Genomic DNA, 26829 nt, shown 5'->3' on the forward strand with positions numbered 1-26829 from the left:
CCTTCCCCGCCAATCTAGTTCTCCTACTGCCAGAAGGAGCTTTCTAACGGCGAGTCAGATGGTGTCTTCTGCTTACCACATCCTTCAGTGGCCATTCGAGATGAAGTTCAAGCCCTTCAGCTGAGCCCAGGGGTCCTGCTTGCTGGCCCTGCCTCACTTCCCCCCAGCTCCAGCCAAACTAAGCTAACACCTTGCCCTTCTCTGGTGGACTCTTGTCTCCTGCTGCCCAGCCCCCTTCTCCTCTCTCCTTCCCTTTTACAGCCCCACTTTCTGGAAGGGGTCTCTCCCCAGTGCCCCATCTGTGCACCTACAAATCCCCTTCTCTTCCCGGCACTGGGAGTGTGAGGGGCATGGAGAGGGGGGACACCAGAGCCAAACAAGAATAAGGGTGACAAGCCCTGGCCGGTTTGGCTCAGCGGTTAGAGCGTCGGCCTGCGGTCCTGAGAGACCCGGGTTCGGTTTCCGCTAAGGGCACGTACCTCGGTTGCAGTTTGTCCCCGGCCCTGGTCGGTTGTGCGGGTGGCAGCCACTCGATGTGTCCCTTTCACATCAATGTTTCTCTCTCTCTCTCCCTCCCACTCTATCTGAACAAAAAATGGAAAAATGTCCTCGGGTGAGGAAAAAAAAAAAAGAATAAGGGTGACAATAGCCAACATTTATTAGGAGCCAAGGAACCGAGCCAAGGTGGTGCTGACGCTGACATGCACTGTCTGGATCTCCCAACGACCCCGTGAGGGGTATTCCCATTTCACAGGACAACAGCGAGGCCCTGAGCGGTCAAGCAACTTGCCCAAAGTTAACAGCAGGGCCAGGATTATAACCCGAAAATCAGTCAGTCAGTTTGTTGGGTGAATCCAAGTTTTCGCTGAAGCATGGGCCTTTGAAGCACTGAAGGAGAAGCAGGGGGTGATGGGAGGACAGGGGACAGGGACGCAACATTGCAGACAGAGCAGCAGCCTGCTCGGGGCTCCTGAGGGAGCAGGACCCAGCTGCAGGCACTTAACCTCGTGGGGAGGAGAGAGTCCTGGGAAGAAGCCACCGGCAGGTGCCACAGGAGATGAAGGGATAAAGAGTCCAGGCTCTGACTCAGCTGGTTCCCAGGGAGAAGGGCTTGACCTGGACCATGTGGGATTAAGAAAAGGAGGTGCAGGCTGTCGGAGGCCCTCCCTGGTCCCAGGGTGCTGGAGGCCTGCTGACCCCGTGTGCCTCCTGGGGAAGGGCAGGCTGAGGACAGGTAGGAGTCAGTCACAAGGCTGTGCCTGGGCTGATGAAGAGCTGTAGCTACCAGCCTGCCTCTCCCAGCTCCAGCGGGGTTGCCCTACTCACTGAGGTGACGTGGAGGCTCTTCAGGGTAAGGACCAGCCTGAAGCCTGAGAGGCTGCCTCCAGGCACGTGGCCCTGCCGCGTAGTTTAACCCCAGGTGAGAGGGAGGACCCCGCAACTGGCCTCCCAACTGTCCCCCTTTCTGTCCTACCCTGGAAGCTCCCAGTTGCCTCTCTTTCTCGCCCCTAAAACGATCCTAATTCCAGAGGGCTCCCAGGTGGGCATGTTGGCAACTCCTCAAGTCAAGAATTGGTTGCCTGGTCTTAGCCTGAGGAGCATTGTAGGACGATTGCTCCAAGTGCAGGAGGGGGGAGGTGGAGTTTGTAGGAGGTGGTCATGTGACTGTCTGGGCTGAGACCCAGGGGCGCAGAGTTAATTCCTTCTTGTTCACGTGGCCCAGCATTCCAGAGCTGCCTCTCCAGGGGTGCTGGCCGCCAGCGTTGCCCTAGGCACCCCCAGTGACCTAAACCTGTTCTCAGACGCAGCCCAGCCTCTTGGAGCTAAGACTCCTGAGTCACTAACTTTCAGGCTCCAGGTTTCAAAGGCTCATTCCTCCTTACAACAAACACCCGGGCCTCTCCTGAAGGGTTTGTGCTGGCGGAGGGGCTGGGGCTAGGGAGTGCAGGAATGGCCTTCAGAGATGGGAGGCCTGCCCCCAGACAGGGCAACCTGTTTCCTGCTCTGTGCCTTGGTCACTTTGTCTGTGAAATGGGGGTAATGACAGTGCCTACTATGGGTATTTTCCTGTCAAAGGAGCAAGTGGCCTTAAAAGTTTGCCATGATAAAGGAGAACTAGTATATGACAATGCCTAGCCCACTGTCAAGTTCAAAGCGTACACTCAGTGATGTTTCTCCCTCCTTTTTTCTTTCAGCCACAGTTTCCCAGTCTGTCACCTAAAAATGCAATTCTGCCAGCTTCACGGAGCTGCCTTGGGTGGTGGGAGAGGGAGGGGACTGCTGTTGGTGAGGAAGGCACTGTACACTGCAGGAGATACCTGGCCTCCATGCCATCCCACCTCTCCCCACCCTCACTGCAGACACCCCCATTCCCCCCCACCACCACACAGGGTCATCCGTAAGGAGCCCAACGCACCACAGCAATGTAGGAGCACTGTGTGTGGGTCAAGGACACACACACACACACACACACACACACACACACACACCCCTTGCCCCGGAGCCTATGAAGAATGATACTAATCCTTGACTGTGGGGGTAGAAGACACCCCAGACCCAGATTGGGGACTCTGACCCAAGTCCAGTTCCTTGCCCTGGACCTTCCTTCTTGTCTTTGGCTTGTCCCCATATCTACCCCCAGGAGATATATCTTATAAGTCTAAGCTTCTCTGGGCATCTAATCCTACTGGAAATATACACGAAATACCTGCCAACAGCACGTCCCTTGGCAGAGGGGCACTGAAGACTGGACTGGGAGAGACACTGCCTTTTGACTGAGTATCTTTTCATGCTGTTTGATTTTTTTAATTATGTATATATATATATGTTACCTTTTTAAAAATTAAAATACTCTGCCCCTGGGACTGAGGAATGGTGGAGGGCTTTGCTTACAGTGCTAAGGAATTCGGACTTTCTCCTGTAGGCAGCTGGGAGCCAAGGGAGCTTTCTAAGCAAGGATGTGACATGCTCAGATGTGTAAAAGAAGAGACTGCCACCGAGCCATGGCCTGGAGTGGGCAGAGACGGGACAACAGGAGACCAGGGGAGGTTGGGACACTTCCTTTTCTCGAGTCTAGCCTGAACTGGGGACCCATAGGTTGTGGGTCCATAGTATGGTACCCACAGAGAAGTAAGTGACCCCAAAGGAGGCAGGAAACCAAGGCAGGCCCAACAGTCAACTGTCACTTCTTTTTTCTAAGACAAGTTCGTAGGGCTGATGCTCCCCATAGAAATTAGAACCCCCCCACACACACTTTCTGTCCACTTCTCTGTTCAGTCAAAGCTGAGACAGAGGTAGGCTCATTCTTGAATTGAGTTTGGGGGTAGCAGGCAGCTGAGGGAGACTACAGAAAAACAGCCTTGCTCAGAAACCGATTGGACATATTGCTTTGACAATACCGAGCCTAGGAAATGCCCTCTCTTAGGGGCTTCCCAGTGCCCCTCCTGTGGACAGCCTTGCTCACTGGTACCGGCCAGGCTCACACTGGGACTCTGGGAGATGGGGGAAGGGCTGAGGGATGGGGCCGACGCTCGGAGTCTGAGTTTCCTGGGCCCTGTGGGTCAGCAGTCAGAGGCCCTTTACACAGAGCAACATAGTCTAGGGGAGAGTCCAGGCACCAGGCCGCCCTGGGCTTGATTTACATATCAAGAGTGGCCTTGGGTATTTAACCTCTCAGAGCTCAGTTGGCACATGTGGAAATTGAAAGTCATCACACCCTCTTCATGGCTGGACTAAAGCGTGGCTGGCATAGTGTGCATCTGCCCAGCACATCACACAGTCCCTGGCATGCCCCTTGTCTCCTTCAGTTCCCTCTTCAGCAGTGGGGAGAGAGGCCAGGCAGAGGCGGGGGCAGGGAGAGGGGAGAGACGCCCCAAGCTCAAGGAAAGGCAGGAGGAGTCCTGGTCCATATTCCTTCGCTCCCTAGTTATTTCTGTGTGCAGATAGTTGCTTGTCTGGCTGTCTTCAACCCTTCCGAGGTTTCCAGTCAGCAAAAGCAGAGGTGGAACGAAGGCTCACAGCTCAAAGGTTGAAAAAAGACTCCACTAGTTCAGGCCCACCTGATATTTACAGTCAGAAACCCAGAAACTTCTCTGAACATCCCTTTGTCAAAAGGTCTGGCTGCAAGAGACAAATGCTTGTCCCCAGTCCTCCAAGAGTTATGACAAACAGTGATACCCACCCACCCCACCAGCTACTTATTCTCCTTTTGCCCATCTCACCATCAGCCTTTCTCAAACACAACTCTAGTTAAGCCCCGTGTACTTACAGTTTTTAAAATGTCCATTAGAACTGTTCCCTAATAGGGAGCTAGCCCAGGCTCTGCCGCTGTGTGACCTTAAGCAAGTTACTTCATCTTTCTGTGCCTTGGGACCCTTATCTCTATGAGGTGAATGGACGAGACCTTAGTTCTAACCCAGGTTCCATGGATGGGCTTTAGATGTGCTTATAAACCCCTTTGTAAGTCAGGGAACACTGGAGGCATCCCAGGTGTCCCTAACCTCAGAAAGGTTTAGAAAGCATTTCACTAGATGACCTTAAGAGTCATTCCCAGTTCCAATGTCCTTAATTTGATAAGGGCAGAGAGAAAACAGAGTGAATTCCCATACTCATTACACAACAGCCTGGGCTGCATGTACATGAACCTTACATTTAATAACGTATGCTTTAATAACATGCCTGCGTGAGCGGAGCCGGTTCACACGCGAATGCCGGGCTTGACATTTTGGATCTCCTAGGGTGTAGCCTTCAAAGATCAAGGTAAAAATATGACCCCAATCAGCCTATTCTCTTAAACCTTTACTCTCTCCCTGGCCCGCATCATTGCCCTAAAGAAACATCCAGCTTGGGTTAGCTGTTCAAATAATGCATATAAGGAAATACAATGCGGATTTTTCAATGTTGGCCACTTTGGCTCTCGGGAGGAAGTGGGGAAGGATGGAAGATGGAGGAGGTGGAAGATCAGAGTGAACGGGAGATGAAGGAGCCCAGAAGGAAGCATGCCCAAAGACCTGGGTTGGAATCTCTGAAACCCACAAGAATCGCCCAGTACAGAAGAGGAGAAAGCTTCCTAGATCTGCAGTGTGGAAGGCTTCAGGGAAGGAGGAATCTAGCTGAGGGATCAAAGCAAGACTGGTTATAGCAACCGGACTAGCAGTTGAACTGGTCGAAGAGAAAGGTCACATGGTTCCAAAAAAGGAGAAGGGAGTGAAGCCATTTAACAAATGGCCCCTGGCTATGGTAAACTTTAATTAACTGCACCATTATAATTCACTTCCAGCCTGAGCTCCACCCCAACCCACTTTCTCCCTCCCACTCCCTTCCTCCTCTCCCCCAGGTCTCATCAAGGCAGGTTTCCTTAGTGAAACCCACAGGCTGCCTTTGCTGGGTGCCTCATTATTATAGCTACTGCCTCTCCTGCTCACAATGCACCCAGAAACAAGAAGGGGGGCAAGCTACACTGTTCTCAGCTCCTAATGACAGGCCCGTTTCTTGCCTCTGTGCACTAAATCAAAGGTCTTGTAATCCTAAAAGTTCCGGAAGGTAATACCATAGCAATGAAGAGACAGCGGCAGGCCAGCAGGAGCAGATGTGTACTCAGGGGCGCATAGCAGGGCTCACTCCCACTTGGAGTCGCTGGGCAGTGCTCACAGGTCCACGCCCGGACAGGTAATCCACACATCTAAGTTCACATGTCCAATTCAACGCTGTGGCTGCACCCACCGCTCCTTCATTCAACGGTGGTTCGCTTACACCCGTGACACTCGATCTTTATTCTCAGGCTGCCGAGCTTTCCCCATTTTAAGAGTGTGTGCATTGTGAGTGGGGGTTGGGAGCCCCCCCCCCAACTTAGAGGATCTTCCAGGCGAAGCATGCTTGCTTTTTATTAATGAGCTTATGAGAAAAGCCAACCCAGACCTTTAAGTGAAATGTGTGATTGGTAGCCAGGCGAGGATGGGTTTTAGAATTAACTCTTCCTACAGTCTGCTATGCATTATCACCCCCAAGTTAATTACCCCTGAGGATGAAAATAGGTTTCATGACTCATAAGCACCAATACAACACTTGGCAGCAGATGAAAATGCAAGGACACATTTGCAGTAAGCTGACACGAATATCTATTTATATGTGGGGAGATTCTTAAAGAGGTGAGCCAGGCACCTCCCATGCACCAGGACTAAGAGGCTGCAGCAGATCCATCAACTGCCATCTATCTACACCCCCAAACACACACACACACACACACACACACACACAGAGTCATGGTTTCCACTACTTCAATGATGGTAGTGACAAAGCAGGAACAGAAACTAAAAGGGTGTTATTAACAGCAAGTCCCAACATCAACCCAACCTCCACACCTCCACACCGGTGGTGTTCTGGGCTAACCCGTGATTTGTTTTTCACCAAACGTGCCCGCACCCATACCACCTCCCTACCCTCCTGCCCCCCTTTTGATGGGAGTCGGGTGAGGGGGGTGCCAAGTCTCTCTCCTTATTCACTTATTCCTTGGTGGGAACTGTCCTGGCCCAGCTTGCCCCAACTAGGAATGGGGTGTGGCCAGGAATGAATTTCAGATCTCGGATCTCACAGGTTGTTTTGCTTCAGCCCTTCTGTTCTCTACTCTGGTTCCATTTGCCTCCTAGGAAAATACAAGGTTCACATCAGGGTTGTTTGCCTTCCCTCAGCTCTGGGAGGGCTCCAGTCTGGACACTGCCAAGGGGGCTCAAAGCTCTAAAAGACATTCCTGTTCCCCAGTCCCCTTCCCCATCCCTCCATACCTCACAAATGCCATCAGAAAGTTGATGAGTAATTGCATTTCTTCGCCAGGAATATGGGTTTTATTTGATGTCATAAGTGACTTTTGCTCAGGAACTGGGTTTGGGTTTTTTTCTCTTCCCCACTCCCCCAACTTTCTTTTGACCAGCTAAGCGTCCTGCCTTTAGAAATACTTATCAAAAAGGGGGGAGGGGGGAGAAAAACGTGTAATGAATGAGGTGAAACTGCTTTCCCAATGCATCAGCTAGAAACTGCTGGGAACTCCCCTGGCTTAGTAGTACACTCATTTGTTTCCAGTTACCCACACCTCTCCTACTTCCATTGATGGCTCTCAGCTCCATGGCATTTTTGCTTTAAATGTGTGAATACTGTGATTTCTGCTATATCTAAGAGACAAAGCACCCTAGGTTCCCCTCCCACCACCTTGCACAAGTCTTAGTGAATTGGGTATCAGTATATACTCGTGGCCACAAGGCAAGGCACCAAGAAGCATTCCTAACTGCCATTTGCAGCTGGGGCACCTAGCATCCAGAAGAAAATAGAAATGCTGAAGAGTAAACAGAAATGGCTTAGTCAGCAACTGTCCCTGCCCCAGAGGTGAATGTAAATAGCCTGGTACTGAGGGGGAGGGTCAGTCAGCCAGCACAGGGCCTTCTGCAGATGCCACCTCTGAAGGCTTTCAAAGGCACTAGCATTTGTGTTCTAGTTGGAGGTGGGGAGAGTGTCCCCTATGTTGGAACCGTGTGGCCTACCCCTAGAAAAACACACTTGCTGACTCAGGGCAGAATTAATATCAATTGAATTTATTACAAGTTACTAAGCTCCAAGGCACATTACAGTGTTCTGTTAACTACAGAAATGTATAAAGGACAAACAGAGCAGATTCTCCATGTCTAGCATTTCGCTCTACTGTTCAAAAGCATCCGTGCATCAATAAAGCAAAAACAAAACAACACGTGAAGATCCAACACATTCAGGTCAGTAGAAACAAACCCAAACATTTTCCCTCACAAACTTGCAACAAAAAACACCCCGCCCCCCCAACATCCCCTTTACCATTTTGCAAACAAAACAGAAAAACAAAAACAAAACAGAACAAAATAAAGTGAAGACTTCAACACTTGGGGCTGTTTAGAAAGAAGCTGTCACCATTCTATAGCATCATTTTCTTTTAGGCAGCAACACTGGCCTTGGCAAAAAAAAAAAAAAAAGTCATTTTCTTTTGTGTGTTTTTTTTCCTTTTAGAGAGTGCATAACATTTACAAAAATACACACCAGCAGTAGTGTTGCTAAGGGCTATTAATTCTGTACCTAGACAAACACTCTGCCATCAAATAAATGCTAACAAATATGATGCAAATGATCCAACCAATATTATACTGCTTAACACAAACCAGCTTATCCTTCAAATGAAGAAGTTACATACCTTAGTTTCAAAATATAGAAACATACGACGAAAATAATGTCTATACATAAGACTAACTCTTTGCAGTTTTGTTATATTCACAATTCTACATCTTGGGGGTGAGGGAAGGGAAGGTCGATGTGGATGGGGGAGGGGCCCTCTGGATTGGAGAGGAGCTGGTCTGGGTCAAAGGAGGTGGCCGTCTTGTGGCTCAAGGGTCTCTCTCCTTTTTCACTTTAACATCCCCAGCTAAGATCGTCGCAATTTCGCCCTGCATGAAGGCCCAAGGTACATTCGACCCAACTAGGGGGCATTTCTCTCCACTGGGGCAGTACACCTCGCCCGTGGCTCCCTGGGCCTTGATACTCTCTCTTGAGCAGGGGAAACAGAATTTGTGGCTGGGGACGGATGGGCACTGAACGAAATGCGTGTCCTCCAAACGTTCGTGGCAAATGGTACAGCAGAGGGGCCCGCTGTTGGCCATAGGGGAATCCGGAATGTTTTGGGGGTGCACTTGGTCCATGCCTGGGTGGGTGCTAGGCGGCGGGGGTGCCACCTGCAAATTCATGTCCCCGTTCCGTGAGCCCAAGCGGCGCTGCCCAGGCACTGAGGCCGGCGACACTGGGCTGCTGCTGTTGCGCCTCGAGGACGCAGTGGTGGAGTGAACGGAACTACCATCCTTGGGCGAGTGCGCTGTGCCCAGAGTGTCTGCCACCGATATGAGGGCGGCCATGGGGGATGGACCGTTCTGAGGGGCTGATTCGGGTGGGGTGGTCCGGTTGGAATGGGGCCCCAGGGGTGGAGGCGGCGGGGGTGGACCCCCAGCCGCATGCCCTGGCGCCGCAAAGCCCCCGGCCGACATGGTGAGCTTTAGTGCCTCGCTCTGGTTCGCCATCCACTGCTGCCTCTGTTGCTCCTCACCCAGCTTCAGCGCGCCCTCGGCGGAGTCCGGAGGCTCGGGGGATGCCTTTCTTTTGCGCAGGCTGGCAGCCGCGCCCCGGCCCGAGGGGGCAGCGGGCGGCAGGGCCCCGGTCCCCGGGGGTGCACTGGGGGCACGGCTTAGACTCACCAGCGCCGTGGGCAGCATGGGGCAGCTGGCGTCCAGGTAGGGCTGGGGCAGCTCGGCACCGGGCACGCCCTCCTTGAAGAAGCGCACGGCCTCAGGCAGCAGGTCTCCAAGCAGGCGCCACTCCCCAGAGCCGTGCTTCTTCTCATATTCCAGATACTTGAAGCCGGAGGAGAGACCCCGGCCGAAGTCCTTCATACAGTCCTGATACATCTGCTTGGCCACCCCGGATGCGCTGGAGTACACGTTGCCAGAGCCCGTAGGGTACTCAATGAACAGCTTCAATTCGTAGTCCATGCCAGGCTTGGAGACAGCGTCGAAGGCGAAGACGCGACCCAGCAGTGAGTGGTCCTTCTTGAAGCGTACCCCGTAGGGCGTGCAGCCAGCCAGCGTGAGCAGGGTGTCGCGGACCATCTTGGGCTTGTTGGCCCACTCCTCCGCGCGGTTGCGCAGGCTCTCGCTCAGCTCCGCCAGGGCCTCAGCATTACGCTGCTTCTCCTTCAACTCGCGTTCCTGGTCGGTGCTTGACACTGAGCCAGGCCTTTTGCCACCAGCACCCACGCCCACCTCGGCAACCGACGACGAGGTCGAAGACGAAGCCGAGGAAGACGCTGCAGATACGCCTGGCGTGCCCCCGAGACAAGCGGGGCCCCCTGGAGCCCCTGGGGGTGCGGGCGTCGGGGGCCCACGGCTGCTCAGGCCGTGGGGCGGTGGTGGGGGCAGCACGGCGGCGCTGGCCGGGCCATTAAGCAGCGTCTGCGGCAGCAGGTTGGGGGGTACGGTAAGCTGGGGGCCTCCACCACCCCCGGGGTTGGGCAACCCCGTCACTAGCCCACTGTGCGTCCCCCGCCTAGACGCCACCGACGCCGACGCCACTGAAGACGAGTTGGGGCTTTGGCGGTTCAGCTCCGGGGGTCCTTCCTCCGGGGCCGGCTTGGGGAAGCCGTTGGGACCCCCCAGACCATTGGGCAGCCGCGCGGCGTGGCTGCTGCTTCCCAGGCTCACCGGTGGTGGCGGGTACTCGAAGCGGCTGCGCTGTTCCACGGCGGCCGCGGCGGCCGCGGCGGCAGCTGCGCTCAGGCCATAGCGCTCCAGGCCGGACGGGGCCGCCAGCACCGCAGGCTTGCTGGAACCATCGACGTGGTTGAGCTGTTGTGGCTGCGGCTGCTGCTGCTGAGGCTGCTGCGCAGCGGCCGCTGCTGCCGCCGCAGCCGCCGCCGCCTCCTTCGCCGACAGGGCCACCGTTTTGACCCCGACGGGTGGCGGCGGCCCGGGGGAGCGGCCGTCCTGGAAGCAGCCATGCGCCCGCTTCAGCTGGCGCGCGGTCTCGATCACAAACTCGATGCGATCGGCGCCCTCGTAGTTTACGCAACCGCGGCATACGGGTTCCGAGAAGTCCCAGATCATGGCCCAGGGCATACGGGGCAGGTCGCACAGGTAGCAAGATTGTCTCCGGGAGGAGGACACCTGCGCCGCCGACATGATGCCAGCCCTGGGGAAGGTAGGCCCCCGCCCGGGCTGTCTCCGCGGCGCCTTCTCCGGGAAGACTGGCCGGCTAGGGAGTGAGTCCGGCTGCAGGGGAGGGAGGGGGAGCGAGAAAGTTCTGCCCCACCGGCTGGAAGGAGCGCGAGTCTCCACCACCCGCGCAGCGCCTCTCCTCAGGGGCTCCGCCGCCCGGGCGGCGGACGAATTCAGCCCACTCGTCGCCCCCACCTCCTACTGCGGCTGTCTCATCGGGAGGGGAGCTCAGGCGCCTTCTTCCTGGTGCTGCGGACCCGGACTGGAAGCTTTAGGCCCGGGGGGAGGGGGCGAGTGTGCCCGGTGCTGGCCGCCGTTGGCTCTTGGCCCCCTCCCCGGAGTGGCTGGTGGATGGAAGCTCGAGAGGGGCTGTCTCTTCTTCTCCCCCGAGGGTCCCACTACGAGCTGCGTCCTCTCCCAGGGACGAGGGCCAAAGGGTTCAGTGCCACCCGGTGCCCGGGTCCAATCTTGCTGAAGTCGCTGCTTCCCTGGAGGGCCGGGGTTGGGAGGGGGTGATAACCGAGAGAGAACCTTCTCCCCTCCGCAGCGTCGGCTGTTCCGCTGGCGGCGGCTGGATTTGCACGACCACAGCTTCCAGGACGCACGAGAGCAGAGGAGAGGAGCGCTCGTACGCAGGCTCCTGCTGCCCCCGAGCCAGGCCGGCGCCCGGGCCGCCAAGGCTGGCGGCGTTCACGTTGGCTGCAGGGCGCTCGTGCGGCGCCTAGGCCCGGGTCGCATCCCTTCCCGCTTGCACTCGCCCGGAATGTGGGGTTGTGATTGTTACTCTACGTTCCGGAGGCGCGTCTCGGCGCTCCCGCTCGCGCTGCGGCTCGCGCTGTCCCCAGCTTGGCCGCGCGGGATGCCGCCCGGGCGGAGCGCTGACGTCACCGCCATGCTCTGCACCAGTTCTCCTCCCCCCCCTTACACTTCCTCTGTCTGTGGAACCCACTTGTTGCTCGGCAAAGGCGCATGCGCGGCAGGACGCCCAGATTCCTCCCTGACGGCCCCTCCTCCGCGCCTCCGCCCTCCCCTCCCCCCCTCGCCGTGTGTGTACGACAGCTGAGGCCCGGGGAGCTAATGCTGGAAGTCCGGGGTTGGGGGGGGGAATTAAACAGACGATGACCTTTCCTTTCTCTGCCCGGCTTTCCCAAGTAAAAACGCATTTCAAACCACAAGCTCGTTTCCGATCCCGCTTCCCACCCAACCCTGGGCAGTGAATTTAAATGTCCTGTTTCAGATTTTCGCTGTGAATTTCATATAGGATATTACCCATTTCATCTGCAATCAAACCTTTTCCCCCGGTATGGATATTACATTCATAGCTACCAACTAATGCTGAAACACCTGCGAAACTAGCTGTTTTCCATTCTTCAGAAACTGCCTTTTCGATTTGTTTTTGTGCCCTAGTCTAGGAACCTGAGCTTAAACGACGGAGCTAAATGAATTCAGGATGAACTACCCCTCCCCCCAGCCGCAGTCTAAAAATTTTGGCTAAATGTCTAAAGAAGCTAGAGTACCCGGAGGCCTTTAAAGAAAATAGTCAACTAGCTGCGCACAGCTGCGGTTGGGGGAAGGGAGAGAGAGGTGCTGGAGAGGCCAAACAGGTGAGTGGTTTTTCCGGGTTTGATAAAAGAAGGTGAGGGCAGCATTTAATAATACTGATATCTCTTTGTAAAGCACAGTGGAATTTACAAAGTTCTTTCTCAGGTGCTGTGATTTCATTCCATAGTGCCCAGAAGGCTGAACAAGGCCATGATTTCTTTCCTGCTACTACAAGATCATTGCTCATCATTATTGCTTATTGCAGGACAAATATGTTGGTCATAGCTCTAGTTGGGGCATTTCAACGTATCTTCTTAGAATTGGGTCTGGGTTTTTTTTTATTTGCTTGTTTGTTTTGCTTTTTTCCCCTCACGAAAATTGAGATAATTCTGGGTCAGGCTGGAGAAAGGAAGGCAATATAGGAAATTGTTTCTGGAGTCTGGCAGACCAGTATGGAATTTCTCCTTAACATCCTCAATAGGTTCTAAGACCTAAAGCAAATCCAGTTTCACCGCAGGCTAATTGTTATAAATGAGAGTTAGGTTCCTATAGCATTTCATCAACATCAGTGTTATAAAGAAATGACCTTGAAAGAAATGCCTTTCTTGAAGGACCTGCTGTACTGGCTTTGTGACCTTGAACTAGTTACTTACCCTCACATAACCTCACATCTGCAAAATGGGATAATAGCTCCCAACATATTAGGAGTGTTTGAAATTTCATTTTGTTCCTTGTCACAGTAGGAGGTAAGTCACGAAGTCTTGCTGTGAGCCAGACACTGGTAGGTGGTTTACTTGCAGCACCATTAAACCCTCAATATTATCTACAAGGTAGAGTCTATTGTTAACTCTGTTTTACAGACTCAGAAAGTCAAGATGTTAAATAATTTGCCAAAGTTCACGCGGCCATTAGAGATGGGGCTGAGTGAGATCTGAATCCAGTAAATCTGATTTGAGAGATGGCTTTGACAAGCTTGGGTTCTCAGTGGTGGTTTGGGATGCTCAAAATTTCCATCAGCCCCCCCCCCCCTTATTCTTTGTTACATATGCTCTCCTGTTAAGTACTATGCAAATACACCATCATAACCAACCCCAATCCTCCCCTTCCAAACTGATTGTGCCACTGAGTTCTTCCATATACAGAAGTTGTAGACCTACCACTGCCACAGGCTGTAACATAAATACACTGTACAGTATGCGGAGCAGTGTCAGGCTCACAGGAAGCTGTTAGTAAGTATTGGTTATCAGTATTGATATTAATGTTAGTGCTATTGCTAGTTAACAGGATAAAGTACTTTTTAAATTGCGTAAAATGTAAGGAACATTATTCTTACCATTACTACTAATTGTAATAGAGTTCAGTTAAGCAACAAAAAGTACTTATTTTTATTTTGACCTTCAGAGTCTATTCTCCCATCCAGCACTCCCCAGCCCCAGATCTCCCACTCATTCTGGGGCCCTAGGTGCAAAGGAAGGGGAGTTTTTAAGGATAGGGAGAAGAGGGAAGGGAAGAGCCCTAGGGAGCCCCTTTTTCATCTCAAAGCAGCCAGATTTTTGTTTTTGCAAAACAGTGAGCTCACTGTGCACTCCCCAACAATAATAAACTTTCCTTGGCCTGGCTGGCTCTGGGCAGTGATTCCTCTGTAAAGAGCCGCTCCAGGAACCTTGCCTCACCCTTCCAGACTTCAGCCCTCCCCACACCACAGCTACCCTGGAGTGAGTCAAAACATAGGGCTGGGAAATGGAGTGACAACCCCATTAGCCCAAAACTTGAGGCTCTTTGCTTTGGCTAGGCTGGTTTGCCCATTTCTTTACATTAATATTTATACAGTCCATCTCTTTATTAAACCAAAAATACTGAGTACCAGCAACTTAGCCCCAAACCTTTAGCCAGGCTGCTAGAGAAAGCAAGTTGGATTCTGTCACAGTGTTATGTTTGGTATGCACACACATATGTCTCCATCTCCTTGTCTGTCTCCGTCTTCCCTGTTACTAAAGGATACACACACACACACACACACACGTGGGCTGTCTTCAGACACACTGAGTTAGAAATAAACATGCATTTAAACAAACTTCCATTACAGTCTCCTAACTCTTTAATTTAAAAAGCATAACTCTCTTGATACCCTTCCTGCCCTCAAAAAATCAGCATAATTTATGGTGATAAATTTCGTCTGAACTGCTTGTCTGAGATAGCCCCTTTTAGGGATGTGTCAGGGGTTGTGAGAGGGAAGAACATCGATGTTTTGGAGATAGATTTTCCCAGAAGGAGAATCCCGTGTGGCAACACGGAGCCCACAGTGGGAAGGGAAGGGCCAGTGGGAGAACCAAAGGGGCTCAGCCTAGGACACCAGGTGGAGAGAGAGAGACAGAGACAGCTCTGGCGTTAGGGTTTAAGAGGTCAGCAGAGCCAGGCTCAACAAGGAGCTAGGGGAAATGCCTGCAGTCCTCCCTTAAGTTCCTTTCTACGGTTACTGCCCCCCTCCTCCCCCCAGCTTGCCATCTGAGCTGGCACCTTCAAAGAACCCTGCTCTTAACTGGAACACAAGGTCAGTTCTCCGCTTGGCCTTTCCGGAGGCCACAGCCCAACGTTAGGGGTGAGAAGGTCGCAGTGCACCCACGCACTTCGAAGCTCCCTGCAATCTCTCTGCTCTTCCCGCCCCCGCCGGTTTGTGGCAGAGATGGATCTGGCGGGGGACTCAGGCCTGCCTGGCATCCCTGCAGCCAGCTGGCTGAGTCTTCGAGGAGGCCCGGGCTGAACCTCGCGTCACCCCCGCTGCAACGGGAGCTGCCAAGCGCTCGGGCAAGAGAAAGCCCTTTTTTGGTAACAGTCAGCCCTGCCCTAAGCAGGACCCGGTTCTTCGGCCCGCTAGAGCCGCCTCGGAGTAGATGAAAACAAACGTCTGGGTTGGGCTCTCCTCTGGTCTCTAAGGGCTCCCATCCCTGCGTGCCAGGAACCCCCGAGGCTGTAGGAGTGAGGGAATCGAGTCAGCCTGGTAATTTACACATTTACTCTGGGGCGGGTTCGGGAGCGGAAGTATTTGCCGTTTCCTAAAGGATTAATTCTGGTATTAAAAATAAAAAAAAGTATTAGTTTAGGCCAGGGCGTAGAGTTACGCAAGAGCCACTCGACTGTGAAATCCCAGGAATAGCGTGATTCGCTGAGAACCTCCGGGGAGGGGATACTGTGCCACCCGCGAAGACCTGCCCAGCCTGGGGCGTGCGGGCCGCCAGGAGCTCCGTTCAAAATTGGGTGGAAGGAAAAGGAGGACGTAGTGGTTGGTGCTGGCACAGCGGCTGCAGCGAGCGATCAGATCTCTGACTGCTTTCTTCCTGAAGGGGCGGGGAGCAGGGAAGGGAAGAAAGGCGGGGGGGGGGGGGGGGGGGGGGGGGGGGGACGGAGTCGCGTCTGGTTCCTGCCTCCTCCCCGCTTCCTTTCCTTGCCTCCCTGCCAGGGCACGGGGGAGCCCAGCGCTGTCCTCAGCAAAAGCTGATTTTTTTTTTTTAAATGTCCAAAAATAAGCCCTGGAATGAGCCTCCCAAGGATCAGACCTAGAGGGGGAAAAAGGGAAAGCGCCAGACAAGGGTGCTATTCACTGACCCGGTTGGGTTAAAACAAACACCCACACCCCAAGAAGGGGAGTAGCTGGGAAGGAGGGCTTGGAGGGCGAGAGTGGGCGGAGAGCCTGGCTGGGGCCGTCTAGGCCACAGGTGCACGTACCCAGGGACCCTGCACCCCACCCCGCATGCGTACGGGCCACTGCCGGGAGCAGGAGTGCCAGTGAGTTCCCATCGGCCCGCACTAGAGCAGGGGATTTCCACCGTCCAGCTACGGAGACCCGTCGCCGCCGGCGCTTTCCTGCTGGGGCCGCCAGAAGGCAGGGCCTCGGAACTGGAAGCCCTCCCTGCGGCCTCACAGTCTCTCGGTCTAATCTGGTACAGACTGGAAGCCATCACTGCAGTCCCTAGTTGGGGTGGATGGTCCAGGATCGCCAAATATTTTGACTTGCCTGAGCTGAGCGGTTCAACCCGAAACAGGAGAAAGGGAGGAAGGGAGGGAATTTAGGACTGAATATATATTTACATTACTGTTGTTCAACTTGGAATTGGCTGACTCTAAACAGCTGTTTGACTTTGAGCAAATCACTTGAACTTTAAGTTTCTTGGTCTGTAAAATGGGAATAATTGCTCTGCTTCCTTTGCCTGACTAATTGGTCTGTGTGAAAGACAATAGTATAATGTATTTAATCAAATGTAAGAGATTGTTATGAACACTATAATGACCAACATTTGTCCAGGACTCTGAAGTGCATTCCCAGACATTATCTCACCAATCCCCACAGCAGCCCTGTGAGGTAGGTGTTACTTTCATCGCCCTCCTGTATAGGTGAGGAAAGCAGGTCCAGAGCTGGTCAACAATTACTGGAAACCAGGTTCTCTGGCTTTAAACCCAGCATTCCTTCTTCTGCCTCACCAGTTGCTAGCGTGTGTGTGTGTGTGTGTGTGTGTGTGTGTGTAGGGGAAGGGTCCCAGATGCCTCTATGAAATAGCAAGAAAGTCAAATGTCTCTCCCTACAGGAGTTTGCAGATTAAGAATGCCAGTACTGTCCCAGTAGATACAAGATTATGCACAAATTAGCACCAGTTATTTTAGAGTTAAAATCAATCATCATTTAGCTTTGAGCAAAATTGTGTAGCCATGCTTCCCTGGCATCCCCTGAGACTTCTCTCTCTCTTCCTGAGTTTTACATACCCTTGGCCCTAGGCAGAAGTGATGGAGGAAAATCTGAAGCTCTAGAACACACTTTAGTACTTAGGAACTTTAGTGAGTTGCTTTTACTGGAGATGACTTCATTTTATTTTATTTTGATATTTTTATTGATTTTTAGAGAGAGGGGAAAGGGGATGGAGAGAGAAATATAGATCAGCTGCCTCTTGCACGCCCCCTACCAGGGATTGAGCAGGCAACTCCAGGCATATGCCCTGACTTGGAATCCAACGGGCAAACTTTCGGTGCAGGGGATGACACCCAACCAACTAAGCCACACAGACCAGGGTGGGATGACTTCATTTTAAATGTCCACACCTGAGGAGGTTGCCAGGCTGGATGATGAAGGGGTAGGAGGCAAGTGGACAGGGTGCATTTTATGGTGGAAGGAGTCTCTTCCCAGACTTGCAGCTCATATTATACAAGTAACAACCCTTTGTTCTCACCTAATTCAGGTCATACCTACTGTATGCACACCCACCCAGTATATACCATCCTACGCTTGAGCTGGAGGCCACTTGATGCCTGTGGCAGGCTGCTGCCCTTAAAACATTTCTAGCCTAGGGGATGCTGATAACCCTGACAGTCAAACCTGGCTTACCTGGTAACCCAGTTGGTTAGAGCATTATACTGATATGCCAAGGTTGCAGGTTCGATCCTCAGTCAGGGCACATAGAAGAATCAACCAATGTCCAGCTGGTGTGGCTCAGCTGGTTGAGCAGTATCCCATGTACCAGGTCTCTGGTTGGATTCCTGGTCTGGGCACATACCCAGGTTTCAGGCTCCATTTCCCAGTAGGGGCCGTGCAGGAGGTAACCTATGGACGTTTTCTCTCTCATGGATATTTCCCTCTCTCCCTTCCTCTCTCTAAAATAAAATAAAAAACAACTGGCCTACTTATCATTGGAGCTAGAAATTGAGGGAGCAGGTGGCCCCCAACCCTGACTCATCTAGGGGACCACCATGCTTTAACCTGAATTTCCCTCTCTGGTCAGACCTAGAGGGTCCAAGTCTGATGCGTCCCGAGTGGGTGTGAAACTATTCTCATCACTTATGGTTTGTTTCAGAGCTAAAACTTGGCTGCCAGGTGGCCTGCTGGGTTTCCATTCCCAACCCCTTCACTTGTGCCTTTCCATTTGCCATTCATTCAGTTATTCAACTATTTATTTAGAGAACACTTTCTCAGTCCTGGGGATTTAATGATCAACTAAGCCAGATTAGCTCCAGCCTAAAATCTACACGCTTCCATTTCCTCATAGGTGTCCTAGTTTCCTGATGCCCAAAAGTTATTAGAGGCAGTGCTTATTCAACACTCTCACTAGTCACATGACTGACTTAGAGCAATCTATTTATTTTCTCTGGGCCTCAGTTTCCTCACCTGTCAAGTATTGATATTAAAACAGTTTCTCCCTACTTCAGGGTTTACTGTGAAATTTTGTATGTTAATGCCTCAGGCTTTAGAAAGGTGAGGCATTGTCAAGAATCTCTTTTCCAGCACTCGGCCCTTCTAGGTAAAAAAATTAAATTTTAAAAAAGCTGGAAAGTGAGGCTGGATGCTGAGGTCTGTCCACACTCTTCATCTTGCTCTTGGGGGTTTCTTCCTGAGGTGGCCAACCTAGCATCTCTGTTCTTCCAGGCTGACGGCCAAAGAAGCAGTGACTACTCTGGACCTAAGAGCTAGAGTGAGACAATAGCAAGGTTAGACTGTCTTCTCATCTCTCTCCTAGAAGGACAGGACTTTGTCCCCAAATCTCTGGTGTTACTGGAGATTGGAACAGTTGGATCTATATGGGGCTTTTACTTTTCTGTTTTGGTCCATTTATAAAGAGGCAATGACCTCTTCTTTAAAAAACAAAACTAGGCAGGAAGTGTGCTTCGCCTGAGTGGCAGGGACTAAGGGTGTAATTACAGGTTTTGTTCAGCATTTTCATGTAATTAAATCCAAAGGAAAGCGAGAGTCTGGCCTAGGCTTCTTGGATGCAAGGTAGACAAGAGGGTGTGTGTGTGTGTGTGTGTGTGTGTGTTGGGGTGGGGAGGAGAGGAGAGGCAGGAGGTGAGAATGGATTTGCTTTTCGTGCTGAGAAGAAGTGGGGTTCTCGCATTTATTATCTTTACATTCTTTTTCCAAATGGTAGCCAATTATTCATCTTTTATTCGGTTCCACTGCACTCTCCTTGGTGACATTTCCCAGCCATGCGCAGCCTTCTCCGCACTGATTTCTCTTCAACTGCTGACTCCCCCTCCCCACTTTTTCATATTGCCACTTTCTGCCTGGCTGCCCACACAATAAACTCACTGCAAAACCCAAGCCAGCTTTCTTGCCTAAAGAGTTTAGATACCAGCGACCTCCGACGCCGCAAAATAGTCCCTCCTTTTGTTTTGAACATCTTCTGGCCTTCCCGGTTCCGCTTTACAATACTTCCTAACACCGCCGCCCCACCGGCTGCCTCGGTTTCCCCCGGCAAACAGTCTCTGTGGCCGCGAGCCCGGTCTGCAGCGCCCAGAGCGATCAAAATGGGCCCGAAGCCTCGGGACGCGCGGGCTCCGCTCCCCTCCCCTCGCTTTTCCTCTCCCTCCCCCAGCCCTCGTTGTCCTTCTGACGTTTCCTGGACGTTGTGAACTGGCAGCAAGAATGGATCCACTGTCTGCTCACATTCTTAAGGGCAGGAAACCTGACCCACCCCAAACCACGCGCTCCAAACGAAGGGCACTTGCATTTTCCGGGAGGGCGGGCCTCTGCTCGAGTTAGCTGGGCTGGCCTCGGGCACACCCCCCCCTTTCCCTCTCCCACCAGGCCCTCAGATTACCACCCCCCACCCTTACGCCCCCTTCACCTACTCTTCCCAAGAACAGATTGTTTATCAGAATGGGCAGCCAAGAAACCTACTCCTGTTTCTAGCCTCTGCCAGAGATTAATCACAGTTGGGAAAGGCACAAAACTTGCTATGTTGGGGCGGGGCGGAGGGGGCCGGGTGGAGGGGTAGTTAAAAGGAAAGACCAATAATTCTGACATTTGACAAGCTGACCAAATTGGTGTTACCTTTCCCCTCCTTTCTTTTAGTAAGTCAGGCAGAGGACTGAATTATATTTCATTCCCACTCCCTCTACCCTTCTACCCCCACCCTAACCCTCCCCCTCCTCTCTCTAAGTCTTCATGTTTGAGGTTTTAATAGTACTGACTGGCTTTTAATTCTGATTAACATTCTCAACTGGGGTGTGTGTGTGTGTGTGTGTGTGTGTGTGTGTGTGTGTGTGGTGAGGGCTAGAAAGACACATTCACAAACCTGACCGCCTGACAAATCCCCCCTTTTCATCCTTCCCGTTGAAATGACATCAAGATGGAATGGGGGGGGGGGAGTGGGGATGAAGAGAGGAGGCATGGAAAAAAGAGAGGGAGGGGGGAAGCAATTTATGTGCTTTTCTAAGGCAGCTAGTAAAATTCCTAAGGGAGAACAAATGCCAAAATTGACTGTCTTGGTGTATTTTAGACCCAATCGTCAGGGTGAATCATGTCAGGGCTTTGCATTGGACATGCAGCCTGGAAGTCAGGGTCAGGCATACAAAACATCCCTGTGTCTGGGAGGTGCCCTACTGAAGGAGGCAGGAGATAGGTATTTGCTCTTGCCAGTTTCCTCTCCACCAGGATTTTTTTCCTCTAAATCATTGCAAGATGGATTAAAAAACAAAACAAAACACGGGGGCTGATAAACAGAAACCAGGGATAGAAAATGCCCCATAAAACATGGCCCCCAAAGGGAAGGTGCAAAACCTATTTGATCCAAGATATAGATATCTCCACCCTGGATTTTTTCCCCCTTTGCTTTACAACTCTGCAGACATCAGGTTAGCAAAAGGTAATAAATAGTCCTTGCACAGCAGGGTCTGGACTAGTGAAAACAGTTTACTGAAATTAATGGGCCTCGCCTGAACCAAAACCTCCACTTTGGAATTAATGCCAGACATAGTTTTCCTGAACTCTATCCAACTGCCTAAGCGGCAGACAATTTTTGTTCTATTTGTGCTGGAAAATAAAGCCTGGGCCCTTGATCTCAGTGTAGATTATAATTAAAAACAACAACAACCAAAAGAATTTTTTTTAGCGCAATGAACACTATGCCAATTTCCAGTTTCTGCTAGTAAAAGCTCTTGTGCTCTGGGCTGTGCGTGATAGTGTGACAATCCGAAGTTATCTGGTAAACTTTCCACTGAAAACCATCTTCAGACACCCTCCCATCAGTGGCCTCAGCTTTCACCATGACACGGAGACGTACAAGAAAAACTCCAGAAAGTGGTTGGGTTCTCAATAACAACCCTCTTCCTCGAGGGTCTTGGAAAGGTTGGATCTGAACCGCGCTACCTGCATGGCCCCCATTCCCCACCCTAAATGAAGCTCCGAAACACCCAACCGAAATCCACCCTGCTAGCCACCCTGGTATTCAGGGTGTCTACAGTTCTGAAGCTCTTTTTCCTTTTATTATTATTGATGTATTTTTAAGGCAAACACACACACACACACACACACACACACACACAGGTTGTGACACCCAGTGGTTATGGCAGGTACAGCGGGACCGGTGCCCTGGCTGTCAGTGCCAGATCCCAACCTGCCCCCCCCCCCCCCCCCATTAATAAAAGCTCGGTGGCGGGCAGCCGGCGTTCTGGTTTTCATTGTACAGTCTGCACTGGTGACACAGGACATGTGGAAATTTTTGAGAGCACTGCGGTGAATGGCGTGGGGAGGGGTGCGGGTAGCGTGAGCAGGGGGAAGGGAGGCGGGGAGGAAAGGGGAGGGAGGGGAACGAGTTACTTTTTAGCTTCCGCTAAGTACTTGGCAGCTCGCCAGGCCTGGAGGATTCTGGGAAGCGAAAGCCTCCCCAGTATAAACTGCCAGTTTTAAGCAGCCCTGACAGTTCTGCTCCTTCCAAACTTGGCAGCCGTTCAAAGTGCTCTTTCATTTGAAATGCTGGAAGCCTGCCATGTGCAATGCAGATTTGCTGTGCCTGTGCGCAGAAGGAACTGATAAATGCCGTTGCAGTTGCCATGGGGACAGGAGGCTATCAGAATGGCCTTGTGATCCGCAGCCTCTCAGCGCGGCAGGCTCTCGCTCTCCCTCCCGCCCCTCCTCCTTCTAGTCAGTGAGATGGTGAAATAAATGTTCTGGAAAAAGGTTAACCCTCCTCTCCCTGGTTCCGAAGCGGAGAGGAGGTTAACCTCTCAGCATTTCCCCAGTCTTCAGTGCCAGCCACGACCACAGGACTAAGCACCCTCCTTGGCCAGGTCACCAACTTCACCCCCACCCCACCCCGACCCAAACAATCACACACACCCCAGCCCCGCTTCCTGCTCTCTGGGGGCTTTCACAAAGCTGTGTTTTTAATAGAGCTTTTCAGCAAGTCCAAGTGTAAGTCTTTGAGTCATCAAAACCCGGATGTAAACACAGCAGCCCTACATTCTGCACAGTTTGCGTGTATTTTATCTTTTTAATAATATTTTGCTGGCAACTTAGAACTGCAGAGATGCCAGATATTTTAGCCAGCCACTTACATCATGCAGCATCCATCTTAGGGAGAGTGGCCGCCTGTCCTTCCCTTGTTCTCTCTCTCCCTACCCTGAGCCCGCAGGAAATCGGGTCTTTCTGAAGGCATCTTATTGCAGTGGAGGCAACCTCAGGCTTTAGAATGAGCATGACATCACCCTGGGCAATGACACAGAGGGGATGTTTCTGTCAGAGACAAGACACTGGGTGATCTGAGGTGAAACAGGTCTATTATTTATGCTGAGTGTGAGGGTTCGCCAGTCTGGATGGCCAGCCCCCCATTTTGCACAAGCAGCCATTTGAAACAAGTCTGATTCAATGTACAGAAACAAAATAGCACATTCAGATTTGGTACATGTACAGGTCTATAATGCCAACTCTCCGGGTGGCCTGTTTAATGGGGAAAAAATGAAATACTCCATTCCAGCCAAAGCCTATGGAGGCCAAAGAGGTTTAGTGATTTATTTACATTGAGCAGTATTCCTTCTCAACCCAACTCGCTATTTCCTGAAGGTTTCCTGAACCTAAACCTTTGTTAACATCCCAGGAAGGGAACATATTTTTTCTGTGGCTTTCAATATTTTCTGCTAAATATATTTCAGCATACTGTTTATCTAGGGTTTCAGCTTTCAGACCTTTATGTACTTTTAACACCTTGAGGCTGTTCCACTGAAAAATGGTGTATGTTTATTAAAGAGGACTTTATGTGCTGGGCTCTAAGGCAGTGGGAATTTCTGTTTGGGTCTGTCTGTAAAATGAAGGCTTCAGGATGAGATCCAAGTCAGAGGCCTGTTTGGTTTATGAACCCCTTTTGAGAAAGCAGGCCCTACATAGCTCATACAAACCTCTGACTGCCACAGAATGTTGAACCAAATGAGCTATTTCTTCATAAGCGCACGGCTGACATGGAGGCCAGACAGGAGAAAGACTGAAAATGCCCCAGGTTCCCGGGGCTTAGCTGCAATTTCTTTTAACCTGACTGTCTGGGTGTCTGCTTATGATTGTCACGGCAGTTCTGGCCAGAGCCACGCATACTCTGTCTTGCTGGCATTTCCTGACTTCAAGTAGCCCCTTCCATATAAATAAATTTATCGACAAAAGCCATCTGCTTCACCTTGCCAGCAGGCGCAGAGCTGGAAGGGGTAGTGTTGAACGTGATTTTTAGGATCAATTGGCCCATGAGATATTTGGAGGGAGGTTTGGCTTGGAATTAAACAGGACAGAATTGGGGGCAGAAATCAGGTAACTCAGAAAGCCCCTCCTTCTCCTGATCCCTCCTCCCTCTCCCACCCCAGCCCCCACCTTCCCCAGACAATCCGGGCAGCCAGCGTTTTAGCTCTGAAAGTTCCTGAGCTTTGGCAAGAAAAAGCATATTTCATGGTGGTGATTCCTTTCCCAGGTTGACCGACATGTTTCTGTACTGAGCAAGGGATGTTTCCTGACCGTGTGCATGAATCAGAGGCTATATTTTTCATCCAGGACTTCTGGTGACAGTTTTAAGCCGGAAGAACAAAGCAGATCATGAGGAACCCTTTATTATCAGAGTCCAGAGATAAAGAATCTCTCCGCAGAGCTGGCTGCGTATAGTGCGGATGTATGATTTTTCCGTTTTAACCATGCCAAGAGCCCCCAGAAGGCAATGCCTACGTTCACATTTCAAACACTACCCTTCCTCTCCCTCTCCATGTCCTTGTGGTATTTGCTTATTTGTTGGCTTCAAAGGTTCTTCTTTTTTTTCAGCCTTCCTCTTCCAAATGGGAAGATTTGCAAAAGCCATTTTGGGGCTATTGAGTGCCTTCCCAGATGGAGGCAAGCCCCGAGATTCCAAACAGCCTGCCCATGTTTTGCCCTGTTACAGCAGGCAGACAACAGAGGGGCATCGGTGGGGCAGCCCCTCTGCACCAGGACTGAAGAGGCAGCTTCCCAGAAGGCCATGGATTAGTAAGGTCTGCTGGGGCTGCTTCAGGGGCTGGGCGGAACAACTCCCTTTTGTTTTGCTGTCTAGCATGTGACCAGAATGCTGCCAGCTAATTTTAACCCCACCAAAGTATGGCTGAAACAAAACAAAACAAAACAAAACAAAACTATTGCATCTGGAGAGAGAAATGCTGTGGGCTGGATAAAAGCCTTTCAGCCTGTGTTCCTTCCTGTTTCAGTTTCCAAACTTGCATTATCGGTAACCTGAAAAATGATGAGTTTCACCAAATTCCTGGATATTGCACAAGAAGACAATGGGTCTATTTCGGGTGCTGTGCGTGTGTCTGGCACAGACCCTGGAAGCCATTGTTTTCGGAAGGGATAATGCTTTGGGCTTTCCTGGTACTTTCCTTCTAGGGTCTCAAAGCCCCAAAAGGTAGGGGATGGGGATGGGGGGGTGGGGGGCGGGCACTCTCCATGGCAACCTGGCATGTTTCACTCTGAAAGAACCTGGGTGAGAAGTGGATTGTTGAGCCAGTGGGGGGGGGGGGGGGCGGGCGGGCGGGGATGGCTGACGGTGGCCTTGGAGGTGTTAAAAGGTGGGTGGTAAGGAGTGTTTGAAGTGGGACAGCAGGAGCAGGAGGAAGTAGGGAAAGGAAAGCTTTCACAATAGCTGAGTGGCCCCCTGGGATACAAGCCACTAGCTTTCCTACCAAATTTCCATATCCGCTTTCAGCGCTGGGAATTAGATGGAGGACTTCGTGGAGTGCCTCACCCTGGATACCGGCTTCTGGAAGCATTCCCGTGGTGGTTAATTGTTGCCATCTGGCTTGGTGGCCAGTGATGCTGGTGGAAAGGTAGAGAATCTCAAGACTTAGGAAACAGAGCAGTTTGGATAAGATAGCATGTAGCTGGGCAGCTGCTGCCAGCTGGTCCAAAACTAGGTAGTGAGATGGGCTCTCATTAGCCTGAGGTCTTCAGTGCAGTCCCAGAAGATAATCTGATGGCCGAGACTGAGGGGGAAGGCCCCACTTAATGCTCGGCGTTCTGGCAATCCAGAGGGCTTGGTGGCAGTTGTTCTCACAGCTGCTGAGGGCTTCAGCTGCCTAAAAAGCCATTTGCTGGGGCCTGCCCTGTCTGGCCAACTTCTGTGTACTTAAAGGATCTTTGTTGGTCTCTGAGGGGCCCTCTCCACCTGAACCCTCTGGTGAAGACAACACCTTTGGAAGGGATGGGCACCTCCCAAGAGACTCTCCCACCCTCTACTATAACCTGCTTACAGTAGTCAAGATCAATTGGCAAATTTCTGAATTAAGGTTCTGTTTACTCTGTTGTTCCAAAGACTTGTTTTGAGCAAGTTGATGCCTTTAATTAAAAAGATGAGAGCTACCCTGGCTGGGTAGCTTAGTTGGTTGTAGCCTTGTCCCAGTACTCCGAGTTTTGGGTTCGATCCCCCGTCAGGCCACATGTGGGAATCAACCAAGGAATGTATAATTAGGTGGAAAAATAAATTCATTTCTCTTTCTATAAAATCAATCAATAAATAAAAATAAAAAAGAGCCCTGGCTGGTTTGGCTCAGAGGTTAGAGTGTCGGCCTGAGGTCTGGAGAGACCTGGGTTCGGTTCCCGCTAGGGGCACGTACCTCGGTTGCGGTTTGTCCCCAGCCCTGGTTGGGTCGTGCGGGTGGCAGCCATTAGATGTGTCCCTTTCACATCGATGTTTCTTTCTCTCTCTCCCTCCCACTCTATCTGAACAAAAAATGGAAAAATGTCCTTGGATGAGGATTAAAAAATTTTTTAAAAGAGCCCTGGCCAGTTTGGCTCAGCGGTTGAGCGTCAGCCTGCAGACCAGAGAGTCCCGGGTTCGGTTCCCACTAGGGGCACGTACCACCAAAATAAATAAATAAATAAAAAAGATAAGAGCTCATGAGTAGGTGAAAATATTTTTGACTTTTCACAAATATGTTCGAATTTCGGTTCTTACATTTCACAGGAAGGAAGGGTCAGGCTGGTCAGCACATGTATCTGTAAGACCACTAAAAACTTTTTCTGTAAGCTGACAGCTGGCTCTTCTGCACAGGATTATAAAAGGAACCTCAAGTCAAGAATTTGTTCCTTGTGCTTCTCTGTTTGCAGATGTTTTGCCAGCATTCAGGTGTCATTAGGACACATTCCTCATTTACCTTTCCAGCCAGAGGATTTCTAAATGTTTCCTAACAGCGCCACAGCTGGAACGCAGCTGCTTCAGGGTGGAGCAAAAATAACTCCTTGCGGGTCAGCAGGGTGAGGGAGGGCAGA

General features: G+C 51.5%; 1 protein-coding gene across 1 annotated transcript; it reads right to left on the reverse strand.

Moving 5' to 3' along the window:
• Positions 1 to 7564: 7564 nt before the first annotated feature.
• IRF2BPL (interferon regulatory factor 2 binding protein like) lies at positions 7565 to 11831 on the reverse strand. Its single transcript, XM_036279517.1, has one exon. The coding sequence runs from the start codon at positions 10728 to 10730 to the stop codon at positions 8394 to 8396; it is 2337 nt and encodes a 778-aa protein (XP_036135410.1). The 5' UTR covers positions 10731 to 11831; the 3' UTR covers positions 7565 to 8393.
• Between the last annotated feature and the right edge of the window lie 14998 nt (positions 11832 to 26829).

This window comes from Molossus molossus, unplaced genomic scaffold (assembly GCF_014108415.1).
Source record: "Molossus molossus isolate mMolMol1 unplaced genomic scaffold, mMolMol1.p scaffold_m16_p_1, whole genome shotgun sequence".
Classification (NCBI taxonomy): Eukaryota; Metazoa; Chordata; class Mammalia; order Chiroptera; family Molossidae; genus Molossus; species Molossus molossus.